Source organism: Hoplias malabaricus, chromosome 13 (genome assembly GCF_029633855.1).
Source record: "Hoplias malabaricus isolate fHopMal1 chromosome 13, fHopMal1.hap1, whole genome shotgun sequence".
Taxonomy (NCBI): Eukaryota; Metazoa; Chordata; class Actinopteri; order Characiformes; family Erythrinidae; genus Hoplias; species Hoplias malabaricus.
In genome coordinates this window covers 31,855,624-31,867,685 of record NC_089812.1, presented here as the reverse complement: position 1 = coordinate 31,867,685, position 12,062 = coordinate 31,855,624, and the positions used below count along the sequence as shown (strand labels likewise).

The 12,062-nt window shown below is 45.2% G+C and overlaps 1 protein-coding gene across 1 annotated transcript in view; it reads right to left on the bottom strand.

Annotated features, from left to right (window-relative positions):
* fam20ca (FAM20C golgi associated secretory pathway kinase a) overlaps nucleotides 1-2,569 on the bottom strand; it is a 76,722-nt gene extending 74,153 nt beyond the window's left edge. Inside the window, exon 1 of the mRNA XM_066642833.1 lies at nucleotides 1,112-2,569. Coding sequence (XP_066498930.1) covers nucleotides 1,112-1,665 — 554 coding nt within the window. The 5' untranslated portion in view covers nucleotides 1,666-2,569. The remainder of the gene's footprint in view (nucleotides 1-1,111) is intronic.
* Nucleotides 2,570-12,062: the final 9,493 nt, after the last annotated feature.

The window sequence follows — 12,062 nt, the reverse complement described above, 5'->3', positions numbered from 1 at the left end:
ACAGTCTATTGCAGCTCATTGAGACATACTTAAAGCTAACAGTTGTGATTGTCATTTGCTTTAGTCAGGTATACAATATAAGTCTCTAAATTAGATTTCTTCCAAATAGTGTAAGAAAAAAACTATTAAAAAAAAACTTAACACTTGATCCTTTATATAATCCCAGTAGCACTGTCAGGTTACTCTTTACAGAAAGGCTTCTTTCAGTATTATGTGACAGAATAAGCCAGGCTCATTTTGGAAACCCCTTAAGTACTCCGAGAAAGAAAGATAGAATGGAAACCAAGGCTAACAGACTATGTCAACAAAATCTAAAAGCACTGACAGAAACAAAATTAAGTTCCTCATAAATTTCACCATATAGGTTCCCTGTTACTAACAAGAGACACTACTGCACATGAAGGACATAAGAAAGGTTCATATTTAGGTGTGTTTATTTAAAGTGTTAAGTCAGGGTTTGTGTTTCTGAATGACTTTAAGTCCACAGCATTAGCAGTGAATTTTTTAGAAGGAATGTAGTGATTCCACAACTCCACCGCAATTCATGCTAACACTTGTCTTTCTGAAACATTTAAAATTATTTTTAACCCTGAATTTAAGGAGTTTTCATTTCAAAACCATTCATAAAATACGTTAACTTATCTTAGAAACATCGCACTACAAACGGTTTCAATGAGTTACAGAGTTTTAACATTTGAAAATATTAACAAACAATTAGCAAACACATAAACTGTAAAACTAGCATCCAAGCTAATGGCGTGAGGACAAGTACATTTTGATTCAAAAAGTAAATTTAAATTCAGTGTGGAATTTGGCTAACAGAACTAAACTTGAATTTGAGAGATATGTTAAATATATTCACACTGATTGAGACACAGCAAAACTTTTGTAATATTTTATTGTTTAATGTATGTTTCAGGGTGAAGGGGTAGTGGGCTGGGACAGGCAAAGAAGGTCGACGTAACGGTCACTCGCTGATGTTTTCGCGCCTTTGTGCGTAGAGTTAAGGTCAGTCCTCCACACCTGATAACGTTAGCACGTCAGGCGGGAAGGAGTAACTGCAGTGTGAGGAGTTCAGTATCAGATAAGTTAGTTTAGAAGTTTCACTCACCACTCTTGGTTTCCCGTGGCTTTGGGATAAAACCGTATGTCCGTGTTGACGTTGAAGAGCGTGTCGTCGTCCGTCAGCGACGGCAGTGCCCTCTTGTAGAGCGGGTGTTCGTACAGAGCCGCCAGCCTGGAGGCGCGCTGCTCGGTTGTCTCCTTCCCCCGGGTTCCACTCTCCCTTATCAGGTTCCTCCGCTTCTCCTCCGCCGGCTCCATGCTTCTCTTCAACGGCTCCGCCCTCTCACCGGCGCCTGCTAGCTTCTCCAGAGACTGCGAGCTGAGGTTAGAGCTAGGCTCGTTGCTGAAGTCTTGCAGTATCCTCAGTGTGTGTTTGCCCGGCCACCCTGCTTGAGGTCCGGCGGTTCTAGAGCGCTGCTTTGAGCGCCCGCGGGGCTCCTCGCTCGGGCTATGGGCACAGGAACAACCCGCGTCTCCACCGCCGGAGCCCGTAGCCGCTCTCCTCTCCAGTTTAGGCAGCAGGTCGATCATAATGTGCATGGTGCACGCCACCAGAAACACCATGAGGATGAGCAGACGGAACTTACGAAAGATAATCATTTTTTTTGGTAATATAGTTTTTCGACTCGGCAGCTGCCTCGCGGTTTGTTGTTGTTTACCTCAGCAGCGTCTTGAGGCTGTAGAATCAAATAGAGCTTACAACTCTTGTCTGTAAAGGACTAGGGCCCTCGTTTATAAACAAAAACGCCGGCGCCGACAGTTCTGCTTTTAAAAAAGACCTCGTGTGAAAGTTCACTTGTATAAAAAATGCCCTTTGACACAGAAACGTGAAGATGAACGCAGGTTTCCCACCTGACGTGTGGTCCACAGTCCGAGTGTCCCGCTGTCATTAGGATGGCGTTACAACGTTCGCCAACATCGTGTTCGTACAAACCTCAACCGTAGAACTTCTGTTAGGAACACATGTATTACGGTTTATTACGAGGCCCCGGAGACCCAGCCAGGCGACTCGCCGTCACGGACAAACAGGCGACTTTCCTAGGGGCACCGCTGCCGTTTGTGTCCAGCTCGGTTCTCCCAGAACCCGCACGCGGTCAGCTGCATTTCGGCTCCGGCGTGAAGGCGACACGAAGCCGCATCAGTGCAGTCCGGTCCCCGCGCGGAGAGCTCCACCTCCGCGGTGAAACACGACGAATCAGGTCCCGGTGCGATGCTAACACAGAGAGGAAAGACAGGTCGAGTTGAGGGGTATTAGGCGACGGCACCAGGCGACGACAAAAAACAAATCCGTTCCTCCCCGTGACAGGTGTCGGTGTGTCCGCCGAACCCGGCTCCTGTCCCCAGGTCAGTGTCCACTTCAGGCCAGGTCTCTCTCTCTCTCACTCTCGCTCTCTCAGGGTTAGAGATACAGGAAAAGAGGGAGTGGGTGTTAAATATTAGGATGGAGCTCGTGTTGAAGCCTCCCTGCCCGCGTCACCGGACACTGTTGGATTGGCTGCGTTTCACTGTGCGATCAGCGACGAGCTACAGCCGCCCGCATCCTCTCTCTCTCTCTCTCTCTCTCTCTCTCTCTCTCTCTCTCTCTCTCGCTCCCTCACTGCGGCTAGAGGGCGCTGCTGGACAGAAGGGCTTTATTCCACCCACCTTTTTCCACCACACAACCCAAACAGTAACTCCCTGCAAAAACACATCAAATTGTGAAATTTACAGTTCAGTTTTGGACTAATTCTCTCTCTCTCTCTCTCTCTCTCTCTCTCTCTCCCACTTTCTCTCTCTTTCTTCTCTCTCTTTCTCTCTCTCTCTTTCTTCTCTCTCTTTCTCCCTCTCTCTCCCACACTCTCTCTCTCTTTCTTCTCTCTCTCTCTCTCTCTCTCTCTCTCTCTCTCTCTCTCTCTCGTATATATATAACACTCTCATGTCACATTTTTGATTGTTAATCAAACTCAGCCAACAAGGTTATGACATTTTACAGTGGACCACCCTCTGCAAATCATGCTGAAAGGCTACATTTTAAAAGGCGCTTTGCTGAGAGAGACACGAGACATGCAGAAGTTAAAACTGTCAAAAGGACCCTGTATCATAATTACAAAGTTGTAGAAATGAACCCATAAACAGCAGGAGCAAGGAAGGATTCAAACACCTTTGCTTTTGTTATTTAAAGAAGTATAAAAAGATAATGAATGAATGAAATAATTGATGTGGTGTTTTGTAATCTAAGCAGTGAAATGCGCTTTCATCATCACTGCAGAGCATTACAACAAAACCAGGACTGCTGTCAACAGACACACACACTAACCGCTAATAATTAGGTGTGGTGAACATACACACACCTGGAGTGGCAAGCAGCCACTTTGGCACCTGTGTAGTTGTGGCAGTTGTTGGTTAGTGTCCTTTTTTAAGGGCACTTCAGCTGTGAATGTTGAGAGAAGAATAAGCTCTTCACTCCCCTCGCCCCCATTCATCCTACTGGTCCAGGAGATTGGACAAGGACCTTTCGGTCCCAAGCGTCCTTCTCTAACATGGCTGTGTTCGAAGATGTATCATCAGAGGAATAAGCCATCAGCGTCATGGCTTTTTTACCCTTCAAAACTGTAGCGTTCCAAATAGGGGCGAGTTCACACAGGCAGGGTTACTACTGTCGGAAACCTGAGGGACCAATTTGGTCGTAAGGGGTGAATGGGGACATGGGATAGCAATAATAGCATTTGCATACGTCTGTGTGTAGAGTCGTATTCGAACCACATTTAAAACAAAAGAGATACATACTATGTTTTCCCCTCACTTAGCTTTGAGATTCAGTTCTCCCTCTCATTACATCATTCATGTTTTTCTCAGATGACTGACATCATGCCTCTGTAACGTTTGCAGAGTAGGAGCCACAAATTGGGATCCTTCACCGTGGATATGGTGTTCTTGGGGTCAGTGCCCGTTCTTTGTTTCTCTGGACAAGCTAAGTGGAGTGTTTGCCAGAGAGTTTTTTTCTGACCAGAACAAATGGTTCCAAAGGAGGTTTAATTTTTCGAAATGCTTGTGAAATTTAGATGTGCATCTGAGTGGAGATTATTGCCTGAGTAGCTCTGCCTGCTTACATTCGTTCATTCATTGCCTGTAAGCGCTTATCCAGTTCAGGGTCGCGGTGGGTCCGGAGCCTACGCGGAATCACTGGAGGGGGCTCCTGCGTATACAGGTTATGTCGGTCCTGAATTACGATGTTTCGTGGTTACGACACATCTCCCATTTACTGTATAAATCCTTGTTTCGACTTAAGTGGTTTTGCGTCGTAACGTGAACTTCGTGTTTGGTGTGCGCGGCGGAAGAATACACGGTTACGCGGCTCAGGACAGAGGAGGATAGGTGTTAGGATAGGATAAGTACTCACAGTATGTTATTTACGTACAGTACGTACGTATGTTCCGACGTACACCGAAAATCTGTTTACGACGCGACGTAGGAACGGATCAACGTCGTAAGTCGAGGACCCCCTGTATCTAATATTTATCTTGATATTGGCTGAATGCTTTCATTCTGTTGTGTTCTGTTAAACAATCTCCCTCGCCACAGGAAGCCTTATTCGAATGGCCTCATTGTGCTCCATTTTTCATGTCAAAGGTGGAGAGCCCAAAAAAAAAAAAGCCTTAATTGTGCCAGATGGATGAGATGTAGGGCTCTCCCTCCAGAATAACTCAGAACAGAACATTTATGGTTCTTGCTTTAGGCAAACCATATCCTTGGCGAATTTCAAATGAATGTGAAATCATTTATACACACACACACTCACACATTTAGGCTTTTTAAAAGTTTTTTCTTTTTTTTAATTCCCCCTTTAAAATCACAGTATCGGGTGATGAACGGCCAGATGAAAGCTAATTTCTCATCCCATAACGAGGCTTCATTTAGCTCGAAACTGTGCCCTCCAGTTCGAGTGTCAAGTGTATATCAATATTAATCATCACGCCTACATACAGGGAGAAACCAGTTGCCCTCTTTCCAGCGCACGTACGAGGTAGGTCACGTGTACACATTGCACTCACCTACAGAATTGCTTTAATGAGTCACTGAGTCATTTTATGAGACCTCCTTAACTTGAGCCAATTTTCAGCTCCCCATTCAAGACACAACAAAGGATGTGGTACAGCGATATTCTCTTTTCTCATTTTCCCGCCTGCTCCACACCTACCCTGACATGATTCACGGAAAGTTGTGAGCTCAAAAGAACATGCCATTATGTCACATGAACTGGGGGGAAAAAAAAGGTCTATTCCAGGCGACACAAAGGAAAAGGGACAAAAGGTGAAAAATATCCCTGTTACTTCACTTTCTTTTGACCTCCACTTTAACCTTCATCATAACCAAGAAAATTACACTTCATTGTATTACACCTTTCTCACCGTTTGCAAATGGTGTTTCAGGTTTTGTAAGTTAATGCCTTGCTGCCTGATCTTGCAGGGACGGCTAGAGGAAGCTTGTGTTGTAGAGGTTACAAAAATATTTAATGAACTCCTCGGAGAGGTCTCCGCGCCTTGTGAAAGCAAACAAGAAATCAACATTTCAGCACCATGCTGCAAATTGATTAGCGTTCTTTCTTTGGGGATTATCCATGGCTGGACTGCTGTTAGGGATTTTTCATCACAGGCTTGAATAGTGTGTAAAGGTAGCGCTGATCTGAACCAAGCGTAGTAATTGCTCTGGTGTCAGCGACAGGATTGCATTACCTAAGAAAAACCTCTGGAAAGAATACATGGCTGAGCTTTCTTCAAACGGTTTGTGACGAAACAGGCTGTTTTCTCTCATCTGGGGGGGATTGTGAAGATTTGATGGCATTCCGCCAAAAGGGAGTTGTTGAGGTCGGGTACTGATACTGAAAGATTAGAAACTCTACTCCAGCATGTCCCATAGGCATTGGCTGAAACTCTAATGCAGTTGCCCACTGAAGTCTAAATACTGGAGAACAAGGGAACGACCAACACACACTGTGCAGCAACAGACGAGCTACTGACTCTGACTTTACGTCCACAAGTTGGATCAACGAGAGTGGACAAAAAACTCGAGAGTGTTTAAAAACTCGAGGAGCACTGTTGTGCCTGATCCACTTGAGCAAGACTGAGGATGATCCACCACCGAAATCATTCCTTCTCTGAGCATTGAAGACTAGGGTGAAATGGACGTAAGAAGGTATGCAAAGAAACAGGTGGAAAAGTATAAACATTCATAGTTTGATCAGTGGGCGGCACGGTGGCACAGCAGGTGGTGTCGCAGTCACACAGCTCCAGGGGCCTGGAGGTTGTGGGTTCGATTCCCGCTCCGGGTGACTGTGAGGAGTTTGGTGTGTTCTCCCTGTGTCTGTGTGGGTTTCCTCCGGGTGACTGTCTGTGAGGAGTGTGGTATGTTCTCCCTGTGTCTGTGTGGGTTTCCTCCGGGTGACTGTCTGTGAGGAGTGTGGTGTGTTCTCCATGTGTCTGCGTGGGATTCCTCCGGATGCTCCGGTTTCCTCCCACAGTCCAAAAACACATGTTGGTAGGTGGATTGGCGACTCAAAAGTGACCGTAGGTGTGAGTGAATGTGTGAGTGTGTGTTGCCCTGTGAAGGACTGGCGCCCCCTCCAGGGTGTGTTCCCGCCTTGCGCCCAATGATTCCAGGTAGGCTCTGGACCCACCGTGACCCTGAATTGGATAAGGGTTACAGATAATGAATGAATGAGTTTGATCAGTAGTTTTCTCTACTGTAGTTTCTATTAAGTGCATTAAAAGTTGCTGTAAATTTGCATTATTTCCAAATCCACAGATTTCTGAGTCTGAGTCATCGCTGAAGGATTGTATTGAGTTACAGAGGCATGTGATACTTCTTTCCTTATAAGGGAAAGGGGCCAGGTGTTGGTAGGATTGGTGCTTATGCAGTGAGGAGGATGGCAGCTTTTTCATTCAAGCCATATTATCCCTTGTTGTGAATTTATGGGAAATAAAACGTCGCTTTTATGCACGCCAGCAGGCTTTTTATCAGGCTGAGATAAACAACATTCCAACAGAGAGTTCAGCGGGGTTAGATTTAGCATTTTCTTGTCCTCTACCGCGGCCCTCATTGTTCCCTGGGTGATATCTTGGCATCATATTTAGAGGCTGCTGTCGCTCAAGGTTTATGACCTTTGGCCCATAAACTGGGCCGAAAAGGGCTCAGACGTGGTGCGTTTTGGCCCAAAAGAGGCGCATTACTCCTGGCATTGATCCACAGGCCTCACCAAGCCGGGGAGTTATTTCAGGAATGGATCTTTGGAGAAAAAAATGTGAGTCTGAGGAGGTTTTAGCCTTGTCAGAGAAATCAATGCATATTCCAGACTCTGGCAGAATGTGAAATCCCGTGGACCTCGGGGCAGCGGACCGACCGTGTGATGTGGACTGGGAGTTTGGTGAACCCCCCCCCCCCCCCCCTTACTCGCAATGACCGGTGCTATAAACGTTGAAATGAGATGAAAAACGGATAAAATAAGCAGGGCTCTGCAGTATTTATTGTGTAGTTATCACAACACGCGCGAAATGATAAAGCAAAGAGCTCTGATATAATGCATTTTTGGCACGTCAGGGATTTTTTGTTAGAACAGCTTTGCTGTGTAAATGAAAGCTCCAGCAAATCACCAGGAAAGTCTGTTGTGTGTGTAAGCACGCTGACCAATCCCTGATGTTGCTGGCGAGCTTTCTGATGAATCACAGGCCTTCATGCTGCCTGACAAATACGCACACATTTTTGTTGTTGTTGTTGTTTTTCTTCTCCACAATCAGGCAGAGCTGCCTTTACCCATGCCACTGATACCTCTGCAGTGTGTATCACAATGCGATTCCAGTACGTAGCAGCATAAGCCTCAGTATGATAGTGTCCATATCGTGCAAGGCTCCAAATAAGGTTTAGGAGGATAATTGAATTTCTCCTGTTTTTTTATTTTCATTTTTTATTTTTTTATACCTACAACAGAAGGCGTTTCCCTCTCATTGTGGAGAGCCAGAATGTTTCGAATCAAAGCCGGAGGTACTTAAAGGCGGTAATGTGAGCCTCGCACCAACTTGATGGATGCAGTGGTACCAATTGCGGCTAATTTTCTAGGATTATTAAAAGAACTGGACGGCAGAGGAGGAAAGTCACTATTACATTCATTACAGACAATTAATGAAGGCCCACTGTGGAAAGGCAGCTGGTATGGAGGAAAAAAAAGAAGTGTTTCAACAATAAAATTGGTTTACTTGGCTTCTCAGTGGGCAGCCGGAATGTGGTTCACCGCTCAGCTCGATCACAGACAGAAATAGAGAGGGAGGAGTGAGTGACATGGCAGTGAGTAATGTGGCACAGACGGAACAAAGGCACCAATCTGAATATAGCATCGCTGGCCTAAAAAACAATTCAGCGTTTTCATGGTAAAAAAAAAAGCAGAAGAAAACTTATGCAGAGATCAAAAGCAGAATCTACCGATGCTGTTTCCATTTCCTCTGCAGAAAATAGAAGAAGTGGAGTGGAGAAAAAAAAGGGAAAATGGCCCACCCTCATAATCTCAAGGGCCGCTCCTTTATTTTGAACTAACAAATAGTCATCGCACTTGGCATTTATTTGTCTCTCTGTAAACGACATCCTGCACTTGCATTTCTGCCCAAGGCAGATGAGTTCCTTCCATTATTGATGGCACAGCCGTGTCTGACCTTTTACATGCTTACAGACACCATCCGCCGAGCTTTAATTATTAATATCAGCCCAAACGCAGTCTGTGCAGCTTGGAATGGAGAAAAATACTGCTTTCTGAGTTACTTTCAGAGGAACACATTTGCCAGGTTTGCTCTTTAGTTTCACATCCAGAGGAGATAGATTGGTAGAGGTCATCAGTGTGATTACTGCTTTGTGTTTTCTACCTTGTGCTGGATTACCAGTACGGATGGACGGTATATTGATCCCTTATTGGTCACAGATGTTCTTTGGGTGTTAGGATCAATCAAGGCTTTCACATGAGGCAATACATATAAATAATTTAGGTGGAAGTGGTGATAAATCCTGTGTTTCATGGTGCTGCCTTTTCTGAACGTCTATCAGAGGAAGACAGTGGTCAGAGTTGCCGTTCACTTTCACATCCTGAAATGTTCAAGGAGTAGAGATCATGAGTTAGTGATTTCAACCATGAGTTCACATGTCGATGCATGAGGATGGCCAATATTCATTCATTCATTCATTGAATGTAACGGTTTATTCAGTTCAGGGTCGCGGTGGGTCCGGAGCCTACCCGGAATCACTGGGTGCAAGGCAGGGACACAACATGGAGGGGGCGCCACTCACTCACACCTATGGACACTGTAGAGCCAGTCCACTTACCGCTGTTGTGTTTTTGCACCGTGGGAGAAAACCTGAGCACCCGGAGGAAACCCATGTGGACACAGGGAAAACATTGACTAACAATAGGGATGCGCTATTTTTTTCCCCTTATTTTTACTGCATCGTGTTTACGCTTTTCTAACCAATCATTAAATGTCTGCTTGTGTGCTGTGAATATTAGGACCAAGGCATTCTTTGAATGTTTGGACCGATCAAAACTCTACGATAAACCCACAATTCTTAGGAGGTCTAAAGCACAGTTTGGTTTATTAATGCATACACATTTCCAACAAAACATACTATGACCAAACGTTTGTGGACACCTTTTATTGGGTGGTAAATCTCTACACTGACATTTTGCAACCTGCACATGGTATGATTTTCCATAGAGACATAAAGAGATCATTAATTCCTCCTCTTAAAAAAGACATACTTTAGCTCTTAACCCACAAATTAACCCACTTTCCAGGGGTCTTAATGAAACGTTTGTGGCTGGCTTTGTTCAATATACCACAAGGATCAAACAACAATGCACTGTTCTCCCCCTGATGTGAGTTACGCCAAGATGAGCACACATCAATTAGAAGCAAGTGAGCAGAATTTTTCACTTGACTCTCATTCTTCTCAGTTCTTCTTTCACCATATTTAATCGGTATTCTTATTTCTTAGTACTTGTGTTTATATAAGTTTAACCCCATGTTTGCGCTTTCACAAAAATGTGGGTGCAATGCTGTGATTGGAGAGACTCAGACAAGGAGGTAGGAGAATTCTGCACCCTTAAGTAGGATGTGGCACCAAATCAGAATCAAGAATGCTAGGTTTTCTCTTGCTCTTCTCACGGCAGTGAAAAGGCCTCTGGAGTTTTTTAGACAATGGAGAGAACTGCAAACTTTGAAAAGCATTAACTGAGATGAGGATTGCTCTATTTCTACTCATAATCTAACCATAATGTTGATTTTTTTTTGCTGTTTAAGTTTACTTAACGTGGAAATACCTCCAAATTCAGGAGACGGCGTGAAATTAAACGCAGACCGAAAGTGTCAAAAACCTAAACAACTTGAGTAAAAAATGAGATTCTGTCGTTATTCAAACAATGATTAAAAAACTTACAGGCAAATTAAACTTCAGCCACTTACAAGCAAGAGTCACTTTCTTCCTCAAACCCACCGTACTACATTAAATGACCCAGAGCTGCTGAATGTAAACAAACCGGAGAAAACTGCAGTTACTACGATCGTAGATGTTCCCTTTAAGCTCTCATTTCCAAGTTTAAGAAACGCACTAAAGCAGGAACTATTATGGGTAGCATGAGAGTATTTTGCTGTCTCTGCCGACGACCTTGGTGCAAATAGGCGTGTGGTGAACTTGCATCCATAATGTATCTGCCCTCACCTGGCAGTGACGGCAAAGAGGTGTAATTTCTTACCTATGGAGGAAATGTGAATCACAGTTGTCAGCGGAACATCACTTCACCTGCTCATCCATCAGGTGAGATGTGGCTGTGTCTCGTGCCGCAATCCATCTCCCTTCCACTCGTCACTTTAATGGGGCCCAGGCTGTCATACAACACCGGAGTACCATCCACATGACGCCACGCCAGATGTATGACACAGCAGCAGTGTCTGGCCACCCTGATCATGCAGACATTACATACACTGTCTGCAGACACTTGCTTCTCCAGAAAACATTTCAGGGTACGGTAATGTCCTCTGCTGTGTGACCAGAGGCAGCAATATTTCTTGCTTAAATGTATAAGCAGTCGCATAGGGTCCCCAGGTAGGGGTGGGCGATATGACCCTAAAAATATATATTTAGTTTTACATATATTAATTATATTAAATGGTTTTATTTAATAAATGTTTCATTTACTACAAATGTAACATTTTCAAACATTTAGAGGAAGCAATAGATAAATTCATCCATTCATTCATTCATTCTTTGTAAGCATTTATCCAGTTCAGGGTCACGGTGGGTCCAGAGCCTAACTGGAATCAGTGGGTGCAAGGCAGGAATACACCCTGGAGGGGGCACCAGTCCTTCACAGGGCAACACACACACTCTGACACTTTTGAGTCTTCAATCCACCTACGTGGAACGTGTGTTTTTGGACTGTGGGAGGAAACCGGAGCACCCGGAGGAAACCCACGCAGACACAGGGAGAACACACCACATTCCTCACAGACAGTCACCCGGAGGAAACCCACAGAGACACAGACAGAACACACCACACTCCTCACAGACAGTCACCCGGAGGAAACCCACGCGGACACAGAGAGAACACACCACACTCCTCACAGACAGTCACCCGGAGGAAACCCACGCAGGCACAGGGAGAACACACCACATTCCTCACAGACAGTCACCCGGAGGAAACCCACACAGACACAGAGAGAACACACCACACTCCTCACAGACAGTCACCCGGAGGAAACCCACGCGGACACAGAGAGAACACACCACACTCCTCACAGACAGTCACCCGGAGGAAACCCACACAGACACAGAGAGAACACACCACACTCCTCACAGACAGTCACCCGGAGGAAACCCACGCAGGCACAGGGAGAACACACCACATTCCTCACAGACAGTCACCCGGAGGAAACCCATGCAGACACGTGGAGAACACACCACACTCCTCACAGACAGTCACCCGGAGG